Source organism: Bos taurus, chromosome X (assembly GCF_002263795.3).
Source record: "Bos taurus isolate L1 Dominette 01449 registration number 42190680 breed Hereford chromosome X, ARS-UCD2.0, whole genome shotgun sequence".
NCBI lineage: Eukaryota > Metazoa > Chordata > Mammalia > Artiodactyla > Bovidae > Bos > Bos taurus.
The window spans coordinates 63651357-63678353 of NC_037357.1; the positions used below are offsets into that span (position 1 = coordinate 63651357).

A 26997-nucleotide genomic window follows, 5' to 3' on the forward strand; every position below is an offset into this window, starting at 1 on the left:
ATATAACTAATCATTACATAATCTAAAATTTTAAAGAGTACTGAAAATAATATATTCTTTTTTAATTTTCCAAGTTAAACCCATTTCTATAAAGCAGACCTGAAAGGTCAATGTGACTTACATTGCGAAGTTGTCGTATTTGTTCTCGCTCTTCCCGTAGATGTTCCATCTTTCTTCTCATTGTAAAACCTGGATCTGCTGCCCCATATTCCTGGCGAGATGAGCGGCTGAAAGCTATAAAAACAGAAATTTCCTAGCTTATTACAAAGCTAATCGGAAGGATCAACCATCGGCGGGGAAAAGGCATGATACAAAGAACTAGAACAAAATGACATAAAACACTTTCATTATTAATGAATTCTAAATATTTTTTACAGAATATAATTGAAATTTACTTATCTGCATAATTGAAAACAATAGGGAAGACAAGTGTAACAACTGCTACCACCTATAGATGTTCTTACTTAAACATATGTTATTAGAAACATGATCCAGGTTAAGAAATCAGCCTTTATTATCTTTAAAGAAAAGGAAATTATTCTTGACGGTCAATACAGTTATTCAGGAATAAAAACTATAATTCAATACCTTGCCAAGTAACATGGATCCATTTTCTTTTGGGCTTGCCAATTGCGAAAAGATCCCTTTTTAAAACCACAATATAATGGAGTGCTATAATTTCAAACAGTGTTTGGTCTGCTGGCAGAGTGGTCATTCTAATAGCAGTCACAGTAGAGTAGAAATAAGACTGCAGTATATCTAAGGCAAAAAGCTGAGTTTTCAGGAGCTTGAAGGTAAAGAGGAAGAAAGAAATGGGGAATGGGAATTGGAAAGACAAATAAGGTTAAGAGAAAATTACTTTTAGGAGAGGGGAAAGAATCTACGTGTACTTAAAACTAAGGAATCAATCCCATTTAAGCTGAGAAACTCTAGTTTTGTATATAACCAATAGATTGTATTTGTGAATATATATTTACCTGATCTAGGCTTCAAGCCAAAGGGACCATGTGAAAAAACATCAGTTCTATCATACTCCTAAAAACAAAAAACAAATAAAATCTTTTTTCTTTCAAAATAAAGTAGTTATATCCATTCCAATTTTGAGAAGTATTTATTTTTTTCCATAATTAGTGGAGTAGAGAAAGGTAAACTGCAGTTTAATTCAAATATATAATGTTTCATTTTTAAAAGGTCTACAAATATTTGCTAATTAACCTCTCTCTTAGCATAAGGGAAATGAAAGTTATTGAAGTGAATCAAATAAACATATACTCTTTTTTTGAATGAAGAACCATATTAAAGTCTCCTGAAAAATGGAAAAAAGTTTCAATGAAAAGATAAGTGAAATTAGTGACACTTACTCACTGTCTACTATGGACTTGACTCTTAGTGAATAATCTGAGGCAAATATACACATTCAAACTAACAGTGGCTACAGAGTGATAGATAATAAAACATTATTTGTTCTATCTGAATTCACATTATTTCAAAGTGCTTTCAAACAGTAGTGTACTGTGAAAAGAAACGTAGTATATTTTAAAAATCTGAACTCAGAGTCAGAAAGTTTAGACTAAGTTTTAAGCAAAACATTTAATTTTTCTGTAACTATCCTTTCACCTTTAAAATAGGCTGCTGTAAAAATTAACTGAGATAACTAAAAGAAAGCACTTTGTAAATTATAAAATGGAAATATAATGCAATTTTAATAGCATCTTATTTAATCTGTACAACAACTGTGACGTTGTTAAGAGTTTGGGCTTCAGTCACTCCTCTACCATTTATTGACTGAAGTCTTTAGGAAAACTTAACACTCTTGAGCTGTAAAAGGATGAGGATAATACCCAGCTCATGGGACTGCTCTTAGGTTTAAATGTATAAGCAAGCACTTTGTTAATAGTAAAGCACAATACTAATTGTTTTTACCATTTTCCTTTCACTGATGAAACTGAAACAATCAGCATTCTGGTGACTCTCTTAATTTTCTGATTAATATGGGATAAGCAATTCAACTGGAACATCAGTTGAGCTACCAAAATACATGCTCACCACCTATCCATCCACAAGCCTGTTTGTCTTGATTATTTCAGTTAAAGTATTATGAATTTCCAGACACAAATTTAGCTTATCCAAATGTAAGGAAAATGTGTTACAAAAACAATATAGATTAATTGGGAAAATTGGCACTGATCCTCTTCTCATTGAGCATAGATCATAAAATCATAAAAAAGTCTAAGTAAATAAGTCATCACCTACATTTGTTATAACTGAATGTAAAAGAAAGGATTTACAAAAGCATGTGACAAAGACGAATTTTAGAATATCCTAATTTAAACTGTTTTGAAAAAAGAATGTAAACCAGTTTACCTGCCATATAAGTAATTTAGAAACATGTTTATGAAACTAATGTCCAAGTCCATCTTAAAGTTTTATAATGCAACTCACCCAAAACAATACATAAACAATTCTGGCTTTAAAAAAAAAATAATACTACCTATATAAAATGAAATACTGTCTAATTAACCAAAATTATATTGTGATTTAATTCACACAATATAAATTTATTGTATTTAAAGTCCTGAATTCACCAAATAAATAAAAAATCATCGATTTACTAATGCCAGTATAGTTTTAGAATACTAAGTAATCTGAAATAGAAGAGCTATTGTTTCGAATTTTTAAAATTTATCTCATAACATATTAAAAGCAACACGTTTAACTAAATTAGAAGAGTCAATCATTCAAACCAAAAGAATATTTGGTTGAGATCTCAAAAACAATCTTAACTTTCATCTAGCCCTTTTCCCCATGCCCCCTCCTTAGGTCTAAGATGCTAGGAAAAGTGTACCCTCTTGTCGATAGGAACAACCCACTACAGGGATGTTTCTCGTGGAAAAAGGAAGTTTTTCTTGCATTGCTTTCAGACCTAATTGGTTATGAGAAAAACCAAAGGTCATTGCACAATGCTGAAGTATTTTTTTCAAATTTAAAATCTGAAAGCTACTCTTGTCATTTATTTCAAAATATGGATGAATTATAAAACATAAAAATTTATAAAGTGAATTATTCCATGTGATCTATAGGCATTTTTCAATAAGTAATTTAAGTGATATTCATTATGAATATTTGTACCAAAACATGGTGTTCTTAGAAGTTTTTGTAGGCTAGTTTTGTACAAATTAACCTACTATGTATTTTTAAATATGGGTGAATAAACTACATTTAAAAAAGAAAGATGAGGTTAGAGAGAAGTGACAAAGAAAACCTATGTAAACACATTTAAAAAACAGAACTTGTACCTCAGATGATACTGGAGATTGTGGTGATATATTAGCATTATCACTGTCTTGCTAAAATATAAAAATAAAAACATGAAACATGAAATTAAAATATGAATGATGATTCAGACATGTAAAAAGAAAACTGAAACTACTAAAGGAAGGATCTGGAAAATACCATCCACCACCTTGCCAAAGTGTGGTCTGTAGACCAGTAGCATCAGCATCCTCTGGGAGCTTGTTACAAATGCAAAATCTCAGGCCCCACCCAAGACCTACTGAATCAGAATCTGTATTTCAGTAAAATCCCCAGGTGATTCATAAGCAATTTAAAGTTTTATAAGTAGTATCTACTTACATCAAATATTTTCTTACAAGTTTATTTCCTTTAAATATCACAAATGAAAAACCTTTCTATAATTCTTAGAAAATAGCCACATTTTAAGATTAATTCCTGATAGGAAATGGCAGCAATATGTTCTAATGTGTGACAGACACATGGACGCATGCAAAAATTCCATCACCCCAAATAATAACATTTACCTGGAAAATTACGTTTATCTAATATAAGCTTAGAAATAATGACAAAGAATTGAACTGCATAAAATACTACTAAATGGTTCATGTTTTTTCTCAATGACTACTACTAAACAAATACAAAAATCTTAACATTTAACCTTGAATATACATACAACATAGAGTATACATTCATCATCAACAAATGATTACTGACTGTCTACTATATGTCAGATACTGGTGCTAGACCCTGGGAATATTGAAACTTAGTAAAATATCATCCACTCAAGGATCTCTCAGTCTAGGGGGAAAATAGATTCATTTACAGAAGCAATACAAACTTCTCAGAACAATAATAGAGCTATGCATAACATATTTTAGGCACAGATAAGGGACACGGGGAAATGGTGGGGCTGATAAGTAAAGGCAAGTTTCCTGAGAAACTAAAAACTGAGATGTTTAACAATATTCCAAGATAAGAGGACAAGGACAAAGGCACAGAAACAATAAATATAAGGATGAGTGCAGAAAACCTTGTGCTGTGCTGTGCTTAGTAGAAAACCTTGTAGTTTTGTATTTTTGAAGAGTATGGTGAAAGGAAGGTAAATCGTGAATTGAGGCTGATGTGGGAAGCCGAAGCTTGATCAAGAAGAACCCTGAATTTACTATCTAAGTGATGAGGAGACAGAGAAGGTTTCTAAGCAAAGGAATGGCCTGATCATATTTGCGTTCTTTGAAACAATCATTGGCAGCAGAGAGGAAAACAGATTGGAGAAAGGGAGAAGATCAAGTATGCTATTGCAGTAGTACAGGCCAGAAATGATAAGGGCTTGTGCCAGAGCAGAAATGCAGATGGAGAATGTATTCAAAATATTTCTGTATTCAGAAAAAAAAGAGAGTAGGTTTTGGTAACTGATTAGATATTGAAGCATGCAGGACCAAAGTGGATTAAACATAAAAAGGAACAAAGAAAGCATCCAAGCGGAACCTCTAACCTACAGTACAACACACACTTTTTGGATGATTCCATATCTTAAAATTAAAAGAGCTTTCAGAAGTCCTCCCAAGTATTCAACATCATATTAATTACCAATCTGTCCAAACAAAAGTACATAGAGTTACTTAAGTATTTATGGTGATGAGACTGTATCATTTCAAAAATGCCAGGCTGTTGTACAAGTTAAAATGATGAGGTATAAAAATTTACAGTAATGCTCAAACTGTAGAAATCTAATTTTAAATGTTAAAATAGTATACAGAGTTGTGAAAAGAGATTAATAAATTTCAAAGGAAAAATCTCAATTGACCACCATGCTGATTTAAGATAAAATATGCAAAAATTTTAATCACAGTTTCAATATGAATGTTAATAAAATTCTAAGACCAAACTACTAAGAACATGTGGAAATTATATAATCAAACTAATAACAGTCTAATCATGCTAATTTTTTTATTACTGGATAAAACCCATGCATTAAATCAATAAATAACAAGATGGATTATCTTTTACTCTGATTGAGCCAATTACATATGAAAATAAATGTTTTAAATAATTACTAATATTACACTCTTTTCTCACCTCATTGTTTTCATTGCCACTTGAACTCTTCCTTGATGATTTATACTGAAAAAAACACATAAAACACATACTTTATTTTCCCTTGGACATGAATTCTCTAACTAGTAAAGTATATATGAGGTTTATTCACATTTTGATACTTTTAAATTATCTAAATTATATGTAAAATGTAAATTTTATGTAAATATCTTTAAACTGTTTAATTTCATAATCATTTTAAACAGTCCTACTACTTACTAATAGCAAATACAAATAGTACTTTCTACATGCAAGGCATTGTTCTAAGTACATACATCAAGTAACATTTATTTCCTAAACCAATCTATTTCCCATTCATTCAGGTTTGCTGAGTCTTGTCTTAAATCCTCCTTTTTCTTAATCCACTATATACAAAACATCAGATCAGTTCTTTCTGAAAAGCCTCTCAGACTTCTGAATTCTCTCAGCTATTAAACTATTAGTCTATTCTAGGCCTTATTACCTCATGATTAGTTTGCAATCTCACCATTCAAAAATGTCATTCATTTTTAAGAAACCTACTGATTTTAGGTTAAGAAATTCTACATGACATGTATGTATTGACTATACAATAATAGTAACAGTGATAATAGCTAACTTATACTAGTGCTTACTATTAATATATACTTGGCACTGACTGAAGTGTCTTATATGTATACACCCACTTAATCTTAACAACTCTGAGGTAAATACTATTATCTCCATTTTATATGAGGAACAGAGGTAATATGCTTAATATCACAAGTGCTGGAATGTAAAAAGTGCTTTTACTAGGATCAATAATCAAGGAAATACAGTTTTGACACATAGCATCTGGTCCCATCACTTCATGGGAAATAGATGGGGAAACAGTGGAAACAGTGTCAGACTTTATTTTTTTGGGCTCCAAAATCACTACAGATGGTGATTGCAGCCATGAAATTAAAAGATGCTTACTCCTTGGAAGAAAAGTTATGACCAACCTAGATAGCATATTGAAAAGCAGAGACATTACTTTGCTAACAAAGGTCCATCCAGTCAAGGCTATGGTTCTTCCAGTGGTCATGTATGGATGTGAGAGCTGGACTATGAAGAAGGCTGAACGCCAAAGAATTGCTGCTTTTGAACTGTGGTGTTGGAGAAGATTCTTGAGAGTCCCTTGGACTGCAAGGAGATCCAACCAGTCCATTCTAAAGGAGATCAGTCCTGGGTGTTCTTTGGAAGGAATGATGCTAAAGCTGAAACTCCAGTACTTTGGCCACCTCATGCGAAGAGTTGACTCATTAGAAAAGACTCTGATGCTGGGAGGGATTGGGGGCAAGAGGAGAAGGGGACGACAGAGGATGAGATGGCTGGATGGCATCACTGACTCGATGGACGTGAGTTTGAGTGAACTCCGGGAGTTGGTGATGGGACAGGGAGGCCTGGCGTGCTGCAGTTCATGGGGTCGCAAAGAGTCAGACACGACTGAGCGACTGAACTGAACTGAACTGAAAGTTCTTCTGATTCCTCCATCACAGAAATTTTCCTGCAAATCAGTGGTAGATTGACCTTTTTCAAAACACTAACTCTTCTATTGGAAAAACACTAATTTTCCAATTACGTCCAAATTTCTCTGCTGGCATTCAAGGTTCTATTTAATGCCCCCCACCTTTACTTATGCAGAATTATCTTCCATAACTCTTGGAAAAACAGATAACCTACCTGGTAACTCAACCACAAACTGGAGGATGAACAGCATCAGGGATTATAAATATAAGACCTAAATTCCTCTAGTGTCTCTCCTGTGGCTTACAAAAACTATCAGTAATCTACCAAGGTGTTCTTTGCAGCCAATCCCAGACAAAGCCTCAATACACTTTCAACCCAGTGTTCCAGATAGCCATTGAACAGAGCTGGCATGTGTGAATAAACCTATTTTCCACCCTTAAGCATGATGTCACTGATGGCACTTGTTCTATTTCAATAAAAGAGTAACACCTGGAGAGTGAACACCAGGACCCCAAGATAGCATCAGTCACACTATTGAAGGAGAAGAAACTCATGGACGTCAAAACAGAGGAACTGCCCAAGCTTGTTACTGCTGCAGGATTTCACCTCTAAAGGCACTGTTGAAGAGTTTCAAAAAGGTTTTCAAAAAGGTATTACAAGCATGTCACTGGAGTTTCTATGCTTACGTGCTTTTCAACTACTGCCTTTCTTAAAAGGAACTCAAACATGAGCAGTTATACAAGTACCCACTGAAGAGGACACAGTCTGCATTCCTGACCATGACTACCTTTGCCCAACAGCCCTGATCTTTACTGAATCCTTTCATATTTTAATTGAGAATTAACACCTGATAAAAGATGACTAGTAGAAAAACAAACCAAAAACAAAAGAATGACATTTTAGTAAATAATAAGCTAAATAAGTATGGGGAAATACATACAGAAATTTGTATGCAGGTCAAGAAGCAACAGTTATAACTGGACATGGAACAACAGACTGGTTCCAAATCAGAAAAGGAGTATGTCAAGGTTGTATATTTCCACCCTGCTTATTTAACTTATATGCAGAATAGATCATGCGAAATGCCAGGCTGCATGAAGCACAAGCTAGAATCAAGATTGCCAGGAGAAATATCTATAACCTCAAATATGCAGATGACACCACCCGTATGGCAGAAAGTGAAGAAGAACTAAAGAGCCTCTTAATGAAAGTGTAAGAGGAGAGTGAAAAAGTTGGCTTAAAACTCACCATTTAGAAAACTAAGATCATGGCATCTGGTCCCATCACTTCATGGCAAACAGATGGGGAAATAATGGAAACAGTGACATACTTTATTTTCTTGGGCTCCAAAATCACTGCAGATGGTGACTGCTGCCATGAAATTAAAAGATGCTTGTTCCTTGGAAGAAAAGCTATGACCAACCTAGATAGCATATTCAAAAGCAGAGACATTACTTTGCCAACAAAGGTCTGTCTAGTCAAAGCTATGGTTTTTCCAGTAGTCATGTATGGATGTGAGAGATTTATCAATAAAGAAAGCTGAGCACTGAAGAATTGATGTTTTTGAACTGCGGTGTTGGAGAAGACTCTTGAGAGTCCCTTGGACCGCAAGGAGATCCAACCAGTCAATCCTAAAGGAAATCAGTCCTGAATATTCATTGAAATGACTTATGCTGAAGCTGAAACTCCGATACTTGGGTCACCTCATGTGAAGAAGTGACTCACTGGAAAAGACCCTGATGCTGAGAAATATTGAAGGCAGAAGGAGAAGGGGATGACAGAGGATGAGATGGTTAGATGGCATCACTGACTTGATGGACATGAGTTTGAGTAAACTCCGGGAGTTGGTGATGGACAAGGAAGCCTGGCGAGCTGTGGTCCATGGGGTCACAAAGAGTTGAACACGACTGAGTGACTGGACTGAACTGAACTGAAGTCTGGAGAAGGGTATGGCAATCCACTCTAGTTCTTGCCTGGAGAATCCCATGGACAGAGGAGTCTGGCGGGCTATAGTCCATGGGGTTGCAAAGGACACGACTGAGTGAATAACACACACACACACATACACACACACATGCTAATTAAGTATATACTCTTTGCATTGGAGAAGGAAATGGCAATCCACTCCAGTGTTCTTGCCTGGAGAATCCCAGGGACGGGGGAGCCTAGTGGGCTGCTGTCTATGGGGTCACACAGAGTCGGACATGACTGAAGTGACTTAGCAGCAGTAGCTGTGGCAAGTACTGTTTTAAGCACTTTACATTATTCATTAAATAATTAATTATTCATTAAATAATTCAGTAGCTACAATAATCTTGTGAAGGAAGATACCAAAAGAGTCATTTGAAGATAAAAATAATAAGCTCAGCAAGATTAGGTAATTTACCAAATTTACCAAAGTCACTCAATTAGATATCTAAGTGAGAACTGGAACCAAAGTGGTTTGATTTCTGAGGACAAGGCTCTTAACCACTATGCTATACTCTCATTCCTAAATCCTAAATGATTAGTAGGGATTTTTCAGGAATAAGGAAATGAGCATGCTCAGAAAGAGGAGAGCACAAAGGAAAAAAGTTCAGCCTTGGAAAAAGTCAAAGAGTTGCTAATGAGACTGTGTCAGGCAATAGAACTTAGGTAAAGATGGACATGATGCTTTTAAAAAGTCCATATTTTGTTATTGCTAATGGGGAGCCAATAAAGAATTTTAAGCCAGGGATTTCTCTACAAACTGTGAAACTAGAGAAAGCAGAATCATTAAGAAGTTATTATTAACACAACTGCCCATAAAAGAAAGAATATGTGTTCCAACACAAGGAAGGGCAGTAGATATGGAGAAGAGGTAATGAACTGGAGAAAGATGTATAGTTAGCATTCTGGTGAACAAGTAGGTGAGGAGAAAGAAAGAGAGCAAGATCAAGGAAGACTGAGGTACAGAGCTTAGAAAACTGGATGGGTAATACTGCTATTAACTAAAATAAAGAATAGAGAGGAAGAGCAAGTTCCATGGTGGTGGGATGGGACAGGGAGACACGATGAATATGAAACACATGGTATCCAGACAATTAGAAACACAGGTACAGAGACAAGTGAAAAAAAGTTATGAGATGTAAATTTAGACCCAGGAGAATATGAGACATCTGAAATCATAAAAGCTTCAGAGAGAGTAAGGAAAGAGGATGAGACCCTAAGAGCAAGTAGGAGAAAAATCAGAAGAAAAGTTAGCCAGGAGTATCAAAAAGAAAAAAGAAGAATCAGGGAAGGAAAATGAGGAAGAAACCAAGTAAAGGGTTTTGAGAAGAAAGATGTCTCATCACTGTCAAACGCTGAACTGAATTTTGCCGTTAATAGGTATGTTACGCTCCAGTGAGGCTATTTCAGAGAAGGCCATGGCACCCCACTCCAGTACTCTTGCCTGGAAAATCCCATGGACAGAGGAGCTTGGTAGGCTGCAGTCCATGGAGTCACTGAGAGTCGGACACGACTGAGCGACTTCACTTCCACTTTTCACTTTCATGCATTGGAGAAGGAAGTGACAATCCACTCCAGTGTTCTTGCCTGGAGAATCCCAGGGATGGTGGAGCCTGGTGGGCTGCCATCTATGGGGTTGCACAGAGTCAGACACGACTGAAGTAACTTAGCAGCAGCAGCAGAAGCAGTGAGACTATTTTAATGGCGAAATGGAAGTAAAAGCTGCACTGCAGTGAGTTAAGTGAAATGAAAGTTGCTCAGTTGTGTCCGACTCTTTGAGACCCCATGGACTATAGCCTGCCAGCATCTTCTGTCCACGGAATTTTACAGGCAAGAATACTGAAATGGGTTGCCATTTCCTTCTCTAGGGGATCTTCCCAACCTAGGGATTGAACCCAGGTCTCCTGCATTGCACACAGATTCTTTATCATCTGAGCCACCAGGGAAGTCCAAGAATAATAGAGTGGGTAGCCTATTCCTTCTCCAGGGGATCTTCCCAACCCAGAGATCAAACCGGGGTCTTCTGCATTGCAGGTGGATTCTTTACCAGCTGAGCTACCAGGAAAGCCCACAGTGAGTTAAGGAGTGATCAAAAACTGCAGATCTAGAAAAGGCAAGTTTGGTCCCAGAAGAAAGCAAAGAAACAAGGCAACAGCTGAAAAGGGAATCAGGGATAACAGTAGAGGTCTGAGCACATTTATAAGATGGAAGGTAAAGAGACAGGACATAGAAGAGTGAGCAGATAATTGATAAAGGAAAGAAACAGAGGATGATGCAGTCAAAAACTCGATGAGACGTGTATTATTGTTACTCAAGTACTATTCTAATTTAAAATATCCATTATACACAAAAACTTAGAAAGATATTTGTTTTGCATTACTGTACATATTTAAATATCCTAAAACCCAAATCTGAAAATATACATAGATTTAAAGTATTCTGTAAGTCCAAATTCTTACTAATTCACCTCAGCTATCCTCAGTTAATATTAGTTTGAAAAACTGAAGTTTCATTAATTCAAAATTCAAAATTCAAATACTATACAATAAAGGCCTATTTAAAAAACAAAGATCAGTTTGTTCATCTCTGAAGCTCATATTAACTTCACAGAAAAGACAGTACTTGTGCACAAACTTACTCAGAACAAATCAATTCACTTCACAAGCCCAGCTGGCTTCCCTATTCTGGTACAGTTAAACACAGTCAGAAAAAATATTTTCCTTCAGGTTAAGCCTAATTAAACTATCGTACTATATTTACAAAATTAAATAAGTATTCTAAGAGTCATAATGCTTTATCACAAAAGTAACGAGATACATTTGAAGACAAATATATATATGGCATTTAAATAAATCAAATAATCCATGTTGATGTATGGCAAAACCAATACAATATTGTAAAGTAATTAGCCTCTAATTAAAATAAATAAATTTATATTAAAATAAATAAACTATGTTAAAAAACTAATTTAGAACAGTTATCTAGTGTTTTTAACTTTATTTAAAAAAGAATCAAATGCATTTAGAAATTTGTATTGTCATTCCATTATTTCATTCCAATATTTCATGATGAAATATTCCATCATTTCATTACAAGAAATGAAAGCTTCTAATTTACATTGAACATTATCAACAAAAGGTTAGATTTTCATCCTTTGTTTATATACTAACACATTTCTCTAAGATTTTTTTTTAAAGTAATGTATTTTCTGGAATACCTTTACTTTGAGAAATGCAGTGGTTTTATTTCAGCAACAATGACATTAAATTTTATTTACTAGAATAGTAATCTAAACAAGGGTGGCCAAGAGTCTAAAAGTTAACATAACTCTCCTACAATGATCTACTTACTCATATAGTTTGACCTAAATTATCTTCTTACTCACATTATCTGGCCAATTATGTTGAAACATTTTTTAATTTCGTCTCAGGGGCTTACCTGAAAAACATACCTCCCCAAACCAGTCCCAGCAACTAAGAAACTGGAGAGCTAGAGTTTACACACACACATTTTCAATAAATCTCCTAAATAACAGCATCATGAATAATTTACCATGGGACACAAACAAAGAAATCCTGTGGTTCAGTCATTTATATATGCTGGGGTAAAGTTGCACAAAAGCTCTATGTTTCATAACAAAGCAAGTTAAAGGAGCCATCACTGAGTGAGTTTAGTGATAATTTGATATATATCTCTAGAGTAGTATACATTAACTATGTATCTAAATTAAGTTCAATATTATATCTTATGAGTAAGCCTTTTAATTCCTGAGGGATAAGTGATTAAAAGAAATTTTCTTTTTGAAAGAAAGATACTTCACAGAAATCGATGATATTTTAACCATGAAAACACTGGCAAATCTGAACAACACTTTTGACTTCACTTAGTAGTATCTCAGGAGAAGGCGATGGCACCCCACTCCAGTACTCTTGCCTGGAAAATCCCATGGACGGAGGAGCCTGGTAGGCTGCAGTCCATGGAGTCGCTCAGAGTCGGACACGACTGAGCGACTTGACTTTCACTTTTCACTTTCATGCATTGGAGAAGGAAATGGCAACCCATTCCAGTGTTCTTGCCTGGAGAATCCCAGATGGGGGAGCCTGGTGGGCTGCCATCCATGGGGTTGCACAGAGTCGGACACGACTGAAGCAACTTAGCAGTAGTATCTCAATTTTACAGTTTTTTTAATATCTTAGGAAAAAATTGTTGACATTCAATTTCTTACAGTGTCCTAACACTGACATCTTCTGACTATTGAGGAGAACTACATATCTGTTTAAAACATTTCCCAGTACTTGAAGCTTATCTTTGCACCTACTTTATTAACTATAGTAGAAATTCACATTTGTTGAATGATGATTATGGACTCTTCAAATATTATCTTATTTGATCCCTTAGCAACTTATAAAATGGTAATATTATGGAAGGTATACTTAAGCCATAGAAAACAAAATATTAAACAACAAATTATTCTAATTAAATCAAACAACTATTTTTTAAGGTTCACTGAGGCTTATATTAAGATTTTTATTGAGAGTTTTACTTGAGTTACAATAAATTAAAAACACAAAAGTGTTCATTTGGTATTAGGCTATCCCAGTAGATCAACAGGCAGCACAGCACAGGCTCTGGGTTCAATGAACTCAGACGTTTGTTACCCTAAGTGACCTGGAGCATATTACTTAGCCTCTCTGTGCCTTAATTTGCCCATCTATAAAGTAAACATGGTAATAAACGTACTTACTCATAGGGTTGTTATAAAGATTAAATGAGTTGATATTTGTAAAGTAAGTACTTAGAACAGTGCCTGGCACTTACTAACTGCCATATATAAGTATTTTGACAAACAGAATCTGTATGCTTTTACTACACTAATGATCAAATAAATATCAAATCTCTTTTATTAGTTAAAAATATTAAAATTTATACCACATCATCAGTTACTCATCAAGTTTTATCTGTTAACAAATTTCCTTTAGTGCCTTTGTTCAAGTTCCATAAACAAAAAAAGGGGACTTTAAATTAATAAATATCAGAATGTAAATATAACTGCAGATTTGTAAAGGGTATTGACCAGGGTTCTACCTAGAATGTCTTTCCCTTTTTCCCTTTGTCTTTTATTTCTTCATTATCTCTCATATTGACCAGGTAACATGAGGCTCATTAAAAGGATCCAGTAATTATTTGTTGACAGCATAAACTTACACAGACTAAGACATATAACATTTTTGTTTTGGGCGTATGATACTACTTCCAAATATATGTTACACATACATAAAAAGAAAACTGATCAGTGTGCATAGAGATCCACTTTTATCAAACTGATAACAGCATGAAATAAGAACTATGTACTTATATATGTATTTATTATTAGACAAAATTAGATTTGGGGAAACAGAAAAAGTCCACAAAGACAACAACATTTGCTGAATAGAGCAGGAACTTCTTTTCACTGTTCATTTGAATCAGAAATTCCAATAACAAATTCAAGAGTACTCCAATTCTAATGACTGGTCACTACAAATACAGCAGACCTGAATCACAAATAGACAAAAAATATTTCAATGTTTACGAAGGCGTATGCAATGAAATTTCATTAAAATCCTGCTAACTAGAAATTTGAGATAATTCAGATGGCCTGAGCCTTTAATTGAGACAAAACATCATCCTAAGAAATATATTAAGGTAATAAGAAAATGGGGGAGAGGCTTTTTAGAATTATATAAATAGCATTTATTTACATTGAAACAGTTAAATGCTAATTGTGAAAATGTGTCAACTCTATTGAAACAAACTCAATGAAAGACCTTTTTAGGCAATTCTTTTAAAACATTATTACATATAGCTACAACAATCAGTGTAGTAAACATTCATATTTCTTGTAAAGTATCTGGAAAATCACAATTCACTCTGATCTACTCTTAATTATTTTGAATGGCTGAAATTTTATGGAAATAACTGGATCATATAATTATACCACATGCATGTAGGAAATCAAGATAAAATAACACATTTACTATATTTAACTAGAGAGTTATATTCTGTCATATTGATGTAAAACAAAATGGGTAAAATCAAAACTAATAATTACAAAGTACATTTTATAATTGAATAAAGTACCTTTAAATATTCTTTTCTAATCTGTTTGCTCCGCCTCCTTTCTTCACTCTGCCAGATTATAGGGTGAGATTCTGGCCATTGCTGCCCATCTGTTTGATCCTTTTGATTTTCTAAGGGCTGTAACAAGATAATTTATTTTAATGAAATAAATGAGAAAAAAATATTAGATATAACAGAAATTTAATTTCTTCTTACCTGCCATATGAGGGGTGATAATGGTGAATTAACTTCATCTGCTGAGACACTAAAAAATTAAAAATGGCTTATTATTTAAAATATTTAGAATTACTCTTAGGTATACATTTTTAACATTATAAAATTATCAGTTTTTTCTTTTTACCAGAAATCTAAAGAATTTACCCATGCCTATGCTTTGAACTAATAACATAAAACTTTTACAAACCGTATTCAATTCTGATTAACTTATGCTCGTTTAAAAAACATCAAAATGCATTTATTATTTAATAACACCCTATGCATAGAGCTACTCTAAAGACTTTTGAGCCCAAAAGAAATGTAGTATCTGGAGATATATAGTCAAAAATATTATAGGATATTTATTATATTAATTCATTACCAAAAACTAAAAAAAAAATGCAATTTCTTTAGATGATCTGCATGAAACTTCAAGTGACCTAATATAATTGGAGTTCCAAAATAATATATGCTATGTGATAGGAATGATGAAGATAAATAAAGACTTCAAAATTTCAAATTTCATGAAAACAATAAACACACAACACACAAATTTGAGCACAATGAACTCCAAGCAAAAAAAAAAAAAGACGAATACTACAATAAGATACATCACAATTAAATTAAAAGCAAATGATAAAGATAAAATATAAAAAGCAGCCAGAGAAAAAAAATACACATTAGGCTCAGTAAACTGACAAGAGAGTTCTCAAAGGAAACACTGCAATCCAGAAGACAGGAGAAAAACCTCTTTAAGGTACCAAAAGAAAACAAAATTCTCAAATATATTCTCATATATATATATGCTAGTATAAAATTCTCATTTGATAACTTTGTTTTGTATACTAGCAAAGATATCTTTCAAAAATGAAAGTGAAATACTCTTTTATGGCCACACCATGTGGCTTATGGGATCTTAGTTCCCTGACCAGGGGTTGAACTAACCACTGGACAACCAGGGAATTGTCAAGACGTTTTAAAACATTACAGAAACTGAAGGATTCAACATCAGCAGACCAGCAGTAAAAGTAATGTGAAAATAGTTCTTTCAGATAGAAGGAAAATGATATGCATGGAAATACAGAACTACACAAAGGAACTAAGGCTACTGGATGGTAACTAAAGGGGTAAAGATAGAAGACATTATTCTGATTAAATCTCTTTAAAGAAAAAATTGACTAAAGTAAGAATAATACCCATGTAAAATACACAGAAGAACTGTACAACAAAGATCTTCACGACCCAGATAATCACGATGGTGTGATCACTCATCTAGAACCAGACATCCTGGAATGTGAAGTCAAGTGGGCCTTAGGAAGCATCACTACGAACAAAGCTAGTGGAGGTGATGGAATTCCAGTGGAGCTATTTCAAATCCTGAAAGATGATGCTGTGAAAGTGCTGCACCCAATATGCCAGCAAATTGGGAAAACTCAGCAGTGACCACAGGACTGGAAAAGGTCCGTTTTCATTCCAATCCCAAAGAAAGGCAATGCCAAGGAATGCTCAAACTACCGCACAATTGTACTCATCTCACATGCTAGTAAAGTAATGCTCAAAATTCTCCAAGCCAGGATTCAGCAATATGTGAACCATGAACTTCCTGATGTTCAAGCTGGTTTTAGAAAAGGCAGAGGAACCGGAGATCAAATTTCCAACATCCGCTGGATCATGGAAAAAGCAAGAGAGTTCCAGAAAAACATCTATTTCTGCTTTATTGACTATGCCAAAGCCTTTGACTATGTAGATCACAATAAACTGTGGAAAATTCTGAAAGAGATGGGAATACCAGACCACCTGATCTGCCTCTTGAGAAATCTGTATGCAGGTCAGGAAGCAACAGTTAAAACTGGACATGGAACAACAGACTGGTCTTAAATAGGAAATGGAGTACGTCAAGGCTGTATATTATCACCCTGCTTATTTAACTTCTATGCAGAGTACATCATGAGAAACGCTGGACTGGAAGAAACACAAGCTGGAATCAAGATGGCCGGGAGAAATATCAATAACCTCAGATATGCAGATGACACCACCCTTATGGCAAAAAGTGAAGAAGAACTAAAAAGCCTCTTGATGAAGGTGAAAGAGGAGAGTGAAAAAGTTGGCTTAAAGCTCAACATTCAGAAAACGAAGATCATAGCATCTGGTCCCATCACTTCACGGGAAATAGATGGGGAAATAGTAGAAACAGTGTCAGACTTTATTTTTTGGGGCTCCAAAATCACTGCAGATGGTGATTGCAGCCATGAAATTAAAAGACACTTACTCCTTGGAAGGAAAGTTATGACCAACCTAGACAGCATATTCAAAAGCAGAGACATTACTTTGCCAACAAAGGTCCGTCTAGTTAAGGCTATGGCTTTTCCTGTGGTCATGTATGGATGTGAGAGTTGGACTGTGAAGAAGGCTGAGCACCGAAGAAATTGATGCTTTTGAATTGTGGTGTTGGAGAAGACTCTTGAGAGTCCCTTGGACTGCAAGGAGATCCAACCAGTCCATTCTGAAGGAGATCAGCCCTGGGATTTTTTTGGAGGGAATGATGCTGAAGCTGAAACTCCAGTACTTTGGCCACCTCATGCTAAGAGTTGACTCATTGGAAAAGACTCTGATGCTGGGAAGGATTGCGGGCAGGAGGAGAATGGGACGACAGAGGATGAGATGACTGGATGGCATCACTGACTCGATGGACGTGAGTCTGAGTGAACTCCGGGAGTTGGTGATGGACAGGGAGGCCTGGCATGCTGCGATTCATGGGGTCACAAAGAGTTGGACATGACTGAGGGACTGAACTGAACTGAATATCCCAAGTCCGGGGTCGGGGCGGCAGCCGAGAGGAACTACCCCGTGTCTGAGGTCAGGGGATGCATTCGTGAGTGCCAGGCTGCGACTGTGGAGGAGCAGCTGAGAGGAGGTACCCCAAGTCCAAAATCAGGGGCGGCAGCTGGGAGGAGCTACCCCACGTCCAAGGAGCGGTGGCTGCGCAGGCACAGGAGGGCCAAGGGGAGCTACTCCATGTTCAAGGTCAGGAGGGGCAGCAGTGAGGAGATACCCCTCATCCAAGGTAAGGAGCAGTGGCTGCACTTTGCTGGAGCAGCCATGAAGAGATACCCAAGTAAAACGGTAGGTGTTGCAAGAGGGCATCAGAGGGCAGACACACTGAAACCATAATCACAGAAAACTAGTCAATCTAATCACACTAGGACCACAGCCTTGTCTAACTCAATGAAACTAAGCCATGCCCAGTGGGGCCACCCAAGACGGGCAGATCATGGTGGAGAGGTCTGACAGAATGTGGTCCACTGGAGATGGAAATGGAAAACCACTTCAGTATTCTTGCCTTGAGAACCCCATGAACAGTATGAAAAGGAAAAATGCTAGGATACTGAAAGAGGAACTCCCCAGGTCTGTAGGTGCCCAATATGCTACTGGAGATCAGTGGAGAAATAACTCCAGAAAGAATGAAGGGATGGAGCCAAAGCAAAAACAATACCCAGCTGTGAATGTGACTGGTGAGAGGAGCATGGTCCAATGCTGTAAAGAGTAATACTGCATAGGAACCTGGATGTTAGGTCCATGAATCAAGGCAAATTGGAAGTGGTCAAACAGGAGATGGCAAGAGTGAACGTCAACATTCTTGGAATCAGCGAACTAAAATGGACTGGAAGGCGTGAATTTAACTCAGATGACCATTATATCTACTACTGTGGGCAGGAATCCCTTAGAAGAAATGGAGTAGCCATCATGGTCAACAAAAGAGTCCAAAATGCAGTACTTGGATGCAATCTCAAAAACAAGAGAATGATCTCTGTTCGTTTCAAAAGCAAACCATTCAGTATCACAGTAATCCAAGTCTATGCCCCAACCAGTAATGCTGAAGAAGCTGAAGTTGAACAGTTCTATGAAGACCTACAAGACCTTCTAGAACTAACACCCAAAAAAGATGTCCTTTTCATTATAGGGGACTGGAATGCAAAAGTAGGAAGTCAAGAAACACCTGGAGTAACAGGCAAATTTGGCCTTGGAATATTGAATGAAGCAGGGCAAAGGCTAATAGAGTTTAATAGAGTTTTGCCAAGAGAACGTACTAGTCATAGCAAACACCCTCTTCCAACAACACAAGAGAAGACTCTACACATGGACATCACCAGATGGTCAACACCAAAATCAGATTGATTATATTCTTTGCAGCCAAAGATGGAGAAGCTCTATACGGTCAACAAAAACAACACCGGGAGCTGACTGTGGATCATATCATGAGCTCCTTATTGTCAACTTCAGACTTAAATTGAAGAAAGTAGGGAAAACCACTAGACGATTCAGGTATGACCTAAATCAAATCCCTTATGATTATACAGTGGAAATGAGAAATAGATTTAAGGGACTAGATCTGATAGACAGTGCCTGATGAACTATGGACTGAGCTTCGTGACACTGTACAGGAGACAGGGATCAAGACCATCCCCACTGAAAAGAAATGCAAAAAATCAAAATGGCTGTCTGGGGAGGCCTTACAAATAGCTGTGAAAAGAAGAGAAGCAAAAAGCAAAGGAGAAAAGAAAAGATTTAAGCATCTGAATGCAGAGTTCCAAAGAATAGCAAGGAAAGATAAGAAAGCCTTCTTCAGCAATCAATGCAAAGAAATAGAGGAAAACAACATAATGGGAAAGCATAGAGATCTCTTCAAGAAAATTAGAAATACCAAGGGAACATTTCATGCAAAGATGGGCTTGATAAAGGACAGAAATTGTAGGGACCTAACAAAAGCAGAAGATATTAAGAAGAGGTGGCAAGAATACACAGAAGAACTGTACAAAAATGTTCTTCATGACCAAGATAATCACAATGGTGTGATCACTCATCTAGAACCAGACATCCTGGAATGTGAAGTCAAGTGGGCCTTAGAAAGCATCGCTATGAACAAAGCTAGTGGAGGTGATGGAATTCCAGTTGAGCCCTTTCAAATCCTAAAAGATGATGCTGTGAAATTGCTGCACTCAATATGCCAGCAAATTGGGAAAACTCAGCAGTGGCCACAGGACTAGAATTCCAATCCCAAAGAAAGGCAGTGCCAAAGAATGCTCAAACTACCACATGGTTGCACTCATCTCACACGCTAGTAAAGTAACGCTCAAAATTCTCCAAGCCAGGCTTCAGCAATACGTGAACCGTGAACTTCCAGATGTTCAAGCTGGTTTTAGAAAAGGCAGAGGAACCAGAGATCAAATTGCCAACATCCACTCGATCATCGAAAAAGTAAGGGAGTTCCAGAAAAACATCTACTTTGGCTTTATTCACTATGCCAAAGCCTTTGACTGTGTGGATCACAATAAACTGTGGAAAATTCTGAAAGAGATGGGAGTACCAGACCACCTGATCTGCCTCTTGAGAAACCTATATGCAGGTCAGGAAGCAACAGTGAGAACCGGACATGGAACAACAGACTGGTTCCAAATAGAAAAAGGAGTACGTCAAGGCTGTATACTGTCACCCTGTTCATTTAACTTCTATGCAGAGTACATCATGAGAAACGCTGGACTGGAAGAAGCACAAGCTGGAATCAAGATTGCCGGGAGAAATATCAATAACCTCAGATATGCAGATGACACCACCCTTATGGCAGAAAGTGAAGAGGAACTAAAAAGCCTCTTGATGAAGGTGAAAGAGGAGAGTGAAAAAGTTGGCTTAAAGCTCAACATTCAGAAAACAAAGATCACGGCATCTGGTCCCATCACTTCATGGGAAATAGATGGGGAAACAGTGGAAACAGTGTCAGACTTTATTTTTTGGGGCTCCAGGGTCTCTGCAGATGGTGATTGTAGCCATGAAACTAAAAGACACTTACTCCTTGGAAGGAAAGTTATGACCAACCTAGACAGCATATTCAAAAGCAGAGACATTACTTTGCCAACCAAGGTCTCTCTAGTCAAGGCTGTGGTTTTTCCAGTAGTCCTTATTGGATGTGAGAGTTAGACTGTGAAGAAAGCTGAGTGCTGAAGAATTGATGCTTTTGAACTGTGGTATTGGAGAAGACTCTTGAGAGTCACATGGACTGCAAGGAGATCCAACCAGTCCATTCTAAAGGAGATCAGTCCTGGGTGTTTTTTGGAAGGAATGATGCTGAAGCTGAAACTCCAGTACTTTGGCCACCTCATGTGAAGAGTTGACTCGTTGGAAAAGACTCTCATGCTGGGAGGGATTGGGGACAGGAAGAGAAGGGGATGACAGAGGATGAGATGGCTGGATGGCATCACTGACTCGATGGACGTGAGTTTGAGTGAACTCCGACAGTTAGTGATGGACAGGGAGGCCTGGCATGCTGCAGTTCATGGGTTCGCAAAGAGTCGGACACGACTGAGCGACTGAACTGAAATGAACTGATGTTAACACAAATGTAAAACGTATGGCAACAATACTGCAAAGGCCAGGAGGGAAGATATAGAAGTATACTCTTGTTCTTATCCAATATATATATATGGCATAATAGCACTTAAAGATAGACTGTGATAAATTAAATATACTTTAAACCCTAAAACAATCACTAACATAACAACTAGTTATGTCTAATAAGCCCACAACAGAGATAAATAGGAATTTAAAATGTAATTCAAAAGACAGGAGAAAAAGAAGGAAGATATTAAAAATAATGCATAAGACAAAATTTAAACACCTAATGATAGAGTAGACTTAAATCCATTAATACCAGTAGTTTCAATTAAATATTAAAAATCCTAACATTGGAATTAATAGTTAGATTGTCAGATTTGATAGAAAAGGAAGATGCTACCATATGCTGACAACAAGAAACTGCCTTTCTCCATAAAGACACAAATAGGTTAAATATAAAAGGAAGAAGAAAGATATATCATGTAAACACTCAGAAAGAAACTAAACTAGAAGAAAGCTGAGGTGACTCTATACTATCAGGGAAGTATACTTCAGAGCAAAGAATATAACCAGGGGACTTCCCTGGCGGTCCAATGGTTAAGAGTCTGTGCATCTCTTGAAGGGGGCATGGGTTTGATCCCTGATTGAGGAACTAAGACCCTGTACACCACACACAAAAAAGCCACCCTAACCAGGAATATTTAAAAAGTCATTTTATAATGACAAAGATGTAAATCCACCAAAAGGACATTATAATCCTAAACATTTATGTATTTAATAACAGCTTTAGAATAAATGAAGGAAAAATGAAAGAACTTTAAAGAGAAAGACAAATTCACAGTGTTGGAAATTTCAAATAGTCTCCTATCACTGCAGATGGTGACTGCAGCCATGAAATTAAAAGATGCTTACTCCTTGGAAGGAAAGTTATGACCAACCCAAAGCATATTGAAAAGCAGAGACATTACTTTGCCAACAAAGGTTCGTCTAGTCAAGGCTATGGTTTTTCCTGTGGTCATGTATGGATGTGAGAGTTGGACTGTGAAAAAAGTTGAGTGCCAAAGAATTGATGCTTTTGAACTGTGGTCTGGAGAAGACTCTTGAGAGTCCCTTGGACTGCAAGGAGATCCAACCAGTCCATTCTGAAGGAGATCAGCCCTGGGATTTCTTTGGAAGGAATGATGCTAAAGCTGAAACTCCAGTACTTTGGCCACCCCATGCGAAGAGTTGACTCATTGGAAAAGACTCTGATGCTTGGAGGGATTGGGGAAAAGAGGAGAAGGGGACGACAGAGGATGAGATGGCTGGATGGCATCACTGACTCAATGGACGTGAGTCTGAGTGAACTCCGGGAGTTGGTGATGGACAGGGAGGCCTGGCGTGCTGCGATTCATGGGGTCGCAAAGAGTCGGACACGACTGAGTGACTGATCTGATCTGATTAATTGATAAAAGAAACACTGTTTTGCACCCAGGTGGTGGTAGGGTGGTGAAGACAAACAATGAACAAATAAAGAAGTCTGAGATATGAATAATAAAGTACTGAGAATGTCAGATGGTAAAAAAGTATATATTTACAATGTCAGACAGTACTAAGTTCTGTGGAGAAAAGTAAAGCAGGGTATGCGAAAAGGGAAGAAGGAATGAGGAAGAGACGCTCTTTTATCTAAGCTGTCCAGGGAATCTCGTGCTGAAGCAATGAAAGTTGAGCAGAAACGTAAAGACAAGGGAATAAGCCATATGGTTTTCTGAGAGGAAATCATTTCAATAGAGGCAAAAGCTTTGAGGGGGTGGGAAACTTGGGAGTATTGGGAGTCAACAAGGAGGCCAGTATAACTAGAGAAGAATTAACAAGCAGGAAGAACAAGGCAAAAGGAATGCAGTAGGGAGCCAAATAATGCAAAGGTTCACAAGTCCTTAAAAGACCCTAGTTTTTATTATGAATGAAATGAGAGATCATTAGAAAATTCTGAAGAATGACATGATGCAACTTACATTTTAAAAATACCAATCTGATTCTTCTTCTTTTTTTTAATTGAAAACAGACTAGAGAGAAGCAAGGATGGAAAGGAGACTTGGTAGAAGGCTGTTATAACTGAAGTAAGAGATTTCTAGGGCTGGGGTGATAGTTGTGGAGGTGGTAAGACATGATCAGATTCTGGGCATATTTTGAAGGTAGAGTCAATAGAATTTGCTAAAGGATTAGTTGTGGAATGTGAAAGAAAGTGACAAGTTACAGATGACTCTGAGGTCTTTGAGCTGAGCAACTATTAATAGAAGGATGGAGCTGACATTTTCTGAAATGGGGAAAAATGCAAGAAGAGTTAAGTTTTGAGGGACAAAGAGAATGATTAAAAGTGCTATATGGGAAGGTTAAGTCTCAAATGCATCATAAATCCTAGCAGAGCTGTTGAGTAGGTAACAGGCAATACAACTCTGCTGTGTGTGTGTGTATGTATATATATACATATGTACACAGAAATACACATGCACATGCAGATGTTCATGCATATGTACAGAAAACTGGTTTAAGGGGAAAATACCAAAATATTAAGACTTGTCATCTCTGGGGAGTAGGATAATAGATGATTCTTTTTTTCCTTTATGACAAAATTTTCCTATTTTTAAACAATAAAGCTACATTATTCTGATAAACAGGAAAAAACTAAAATTTTGTTTTGTTTTTAAAGAAGAAATTAGGTGACTGTTCTGAAAATGAGAAAAGTGAAAGTAAGAGTTTTGTAAAGAAAAGGCCAAGATTGAATACCACCATTTTGAAGTTTGGGTAATTGGGGCTTTCTCAAGAGAATGTTAGGAACCTGGTGAGGAAGCTTAAGATAGAAATGAAAGAAACTGACAATGTATGGCAAAAACTACTACAATATTGTAAAGTAATTAGCCTCCAATTAAAATAAATTAAAAAAGGAAAGAAACTGAGAAGGAAGGTAATAACAGAAACTTCAAGGACAAAAAACATGTGAGATAAAGAATCAGTATTCAAAAAGGGAGAGAGTGGGTTAAATCCAGTTTAATGCAGGAGATATAGAAGATGAGGGCTCAAACCCTGGGTCAGGAAGAGCTGCTGGAAGAGGAAATGGCAATCCACTCCAGTATTCTTGCCAGAAGAATCCCATGGTCAGAGGAGCCTGGTGGGCTACAACCCATGGGATCACAAAGAGTTGGACATGACTGAATGACTGAGCACACACATACACACAAGTGAAATTTGAGACAGATGAATGTTTCTAGATTTGGGTATAAAAAGTTATCTTATACCTGAACTGAATTCTAAAGGCTAAGTGAAAAATTGTTCAAGCTGGTTTTAGAAAAGGCAGAGGAACCAGAGATCAAATTGCCAACATCCACCGGATCACGGAAAAAGCAAGAGAGTTCCAGAAAAACATCTATTTCTGTTTTATTGACTATGCCAAAGCCTTCGACTGTGTGCATCACAATAAACTGTGGAAAATTCTGAAAGAGATGGGAATACCAGACCACCTGACCTGCCTCTTGAGAAATCTATATGCAGGTCAGGAAGCAACAGTTAGAACTGGACATGGAACAACAGACTGGTTCCAAATAGGAAAAGGAGTACGTCAAGGCTGTATATTGTCACCCTGCTTATTTAACTTCTATGCAGAGTACATCATGAAAAACGTTGGACTGGACGAAACACAAGCTGGAATCAAGATCGCCGGGAGAAATATCAGTAACCTCAGATATGCAGATGACACCACCCTTATGGTAGAAAGTGAAGAGGAACTAAAAAGCCTCTTGATGAAGGTGAAAGAGGAGAGGAAAAAAATTGGCTTAAAGCTGAACATTCAGAAAACGAAGATCATGGCATCCAGTTCCATCACTTCATAGGAAATAGATGGGGAAAGAGTGGAAACAGTTTTTTTTTGTTTTTTTTTTTAAAGAAAAAAACAGACTTTATTTTTTGGGGCTCCAAAATCACTGCAGATGATGACTGCAGCCATGAAATTAAAAGACGCTTACTCCTTGGAAGGAAAGTTATGACCAACCCAAAGCATATTCAAAAGCAGAGACATTACTTTGCCAACAAAGGTCCATCTAGTCAAGGCTATGGTTTTTCCTGTGGTCATGTATGGATATGAGAGTTGGACTGTGAAGAAGGCTGAGCACCGAAGAATTGATGCTTTTGAACTGTGGTGTTGGAGAAGACTCTTGAGAGTCCCTTGGACTGCAAGGAGATCCAACCAGTCCATTCTGAAGATCAGCCCTGGGATTTCTTTGGAAGGAATGATGCTAAAGCTGAAACTCCAGTACTTTGGCCACCTCAGGCGAAGAGTTGACTCATTGTTAAAGACTCTGATGCTGGGAGGAATTGGCCACCTCACGCGAAGAGTTGACTCATTGGAAAAGACTCTGATGCTGGGAGGGATTGAGGGCAGGAGAAGACGGGGACGACAGAGGATGAGATGGCTAGATGGCATCACCGACTCAATGGACGTCAGTCTGAGTGAACTCAGGGAGTTGTTGATGGACAGGGAGGCCTGGCGTGCTGCGATTCATGGGGTCGCAGAGTCGGACATGACTGAGCGACTGAACTGAAGTGAAAAATGGAAGAAGAAGGGGCAATTCCAGCAGAAACACCAGGACACAGAACACAGAGATATGAAATCATGTTGGAATAAAGGAAGGAGTACTATGGTTCCTAGCTGTAAAACGTGCCAGTGCAAGAGTACACAGGCTGAGGCTTACAAGCTAGGCAGAAACTCACTTCAATCTTGTGGGTTAAGCCAAACATTTTAAGCTTTATTCTAAAAGTTAGAAAAAGAAGATTAATAACTTGGAAACACATGTCAGGCCTGTGCTTTAGAACCATCACTCTAAAAAAAAAAAAAAAAAAAAAAAGAACCATCACTCTTACACCATTGGCACAGAAAACAGATTTAAAGGTAGGCCAAACTTGAGAAACGAGGTATGGCTGCGAACTGTTGCAATAGTCCAGGTAGAAACGTAGAAAAGACAGGGCCTGAGCCAACATCACTGCAACAGGAATGGAGAGGTTGAGACAGATGTAAATAATGTTAAGAAGTTAAGATACAAATAATGTTAACAAGCTAAAGTTTTCTGTGACTGGCTGGATTGGGAAGAATGTGTAAGAGAAAGCAATTTCCAATGATTCCAAAGTTGACTATATAAACAGTGGCACATTCACTCAAGGTGCACTATACAGGAGAAGAAATAGATTTGGGAAAAGTAAGTCCAGTTTGGATTGTAAGGTAGTTTGGAAAAGACATCAATGAAATGTATGCATCTGGAGAAAGCAAGCTGTTCTTGTTTCCATACATTAAAAGTTGGGGTTCTGAAGCCAGACTTCCTGGGTTTAAATTCTCACTATACCATTTACTAGCTGTGTGACCCTGAAAAGCTATGGCAATTTCTGAGCCTCAGTTTCTCACCTATAAAATGGGGATGACAATAGCAACAACTTCTTAAGTTA

General features: G+C 37.0%; 1 protein-coding gene and 1 non-coding gene across 2 annotated transcripts in view; both read right to left on the minus strand.

Moving 5' to 3' along the window:
- Positions 1–26997, minus strand: part of LRCH2 (leucine rich repeats and calponin homology domain containing 2) — a 104233-nt gene that overhangs the window by 9682 nt on the left and 67554 nt on the right. Inside the window, exons 13-18 of the mRNA XM_024988537.2 lie at positions 15142–15190; positions 14947–15063; positions 5371–5415; positions 3297–3347; positions 978–1035; positions 122–234 (exon numbers count right to left, since the gene is read on the minus strand). Coding sequence (XP_024844305.1) covers positions 122–234; positions 978–1035; positions 3297–3347; positions 5371–5415; positions 14947–15063; positions 15142–15190 — 433 coding nt within the window. The remainder of the gene's footprint in view (positions 1–121; positions 235–977; positions 1036–3296; positions 3348–5370; positions 5416–14946; positions 15064–15141; positions 15191–26997) is intronic.
- Positions 2838–2966, minus strand: LOC112445257 (small nucleolar RNA SNORA35). The gene has a single exon (XR_003033623.1). It is a non-coding gene; the product is annotated as a small nucleolar RNA SNORA35 (small nucleolar RNA).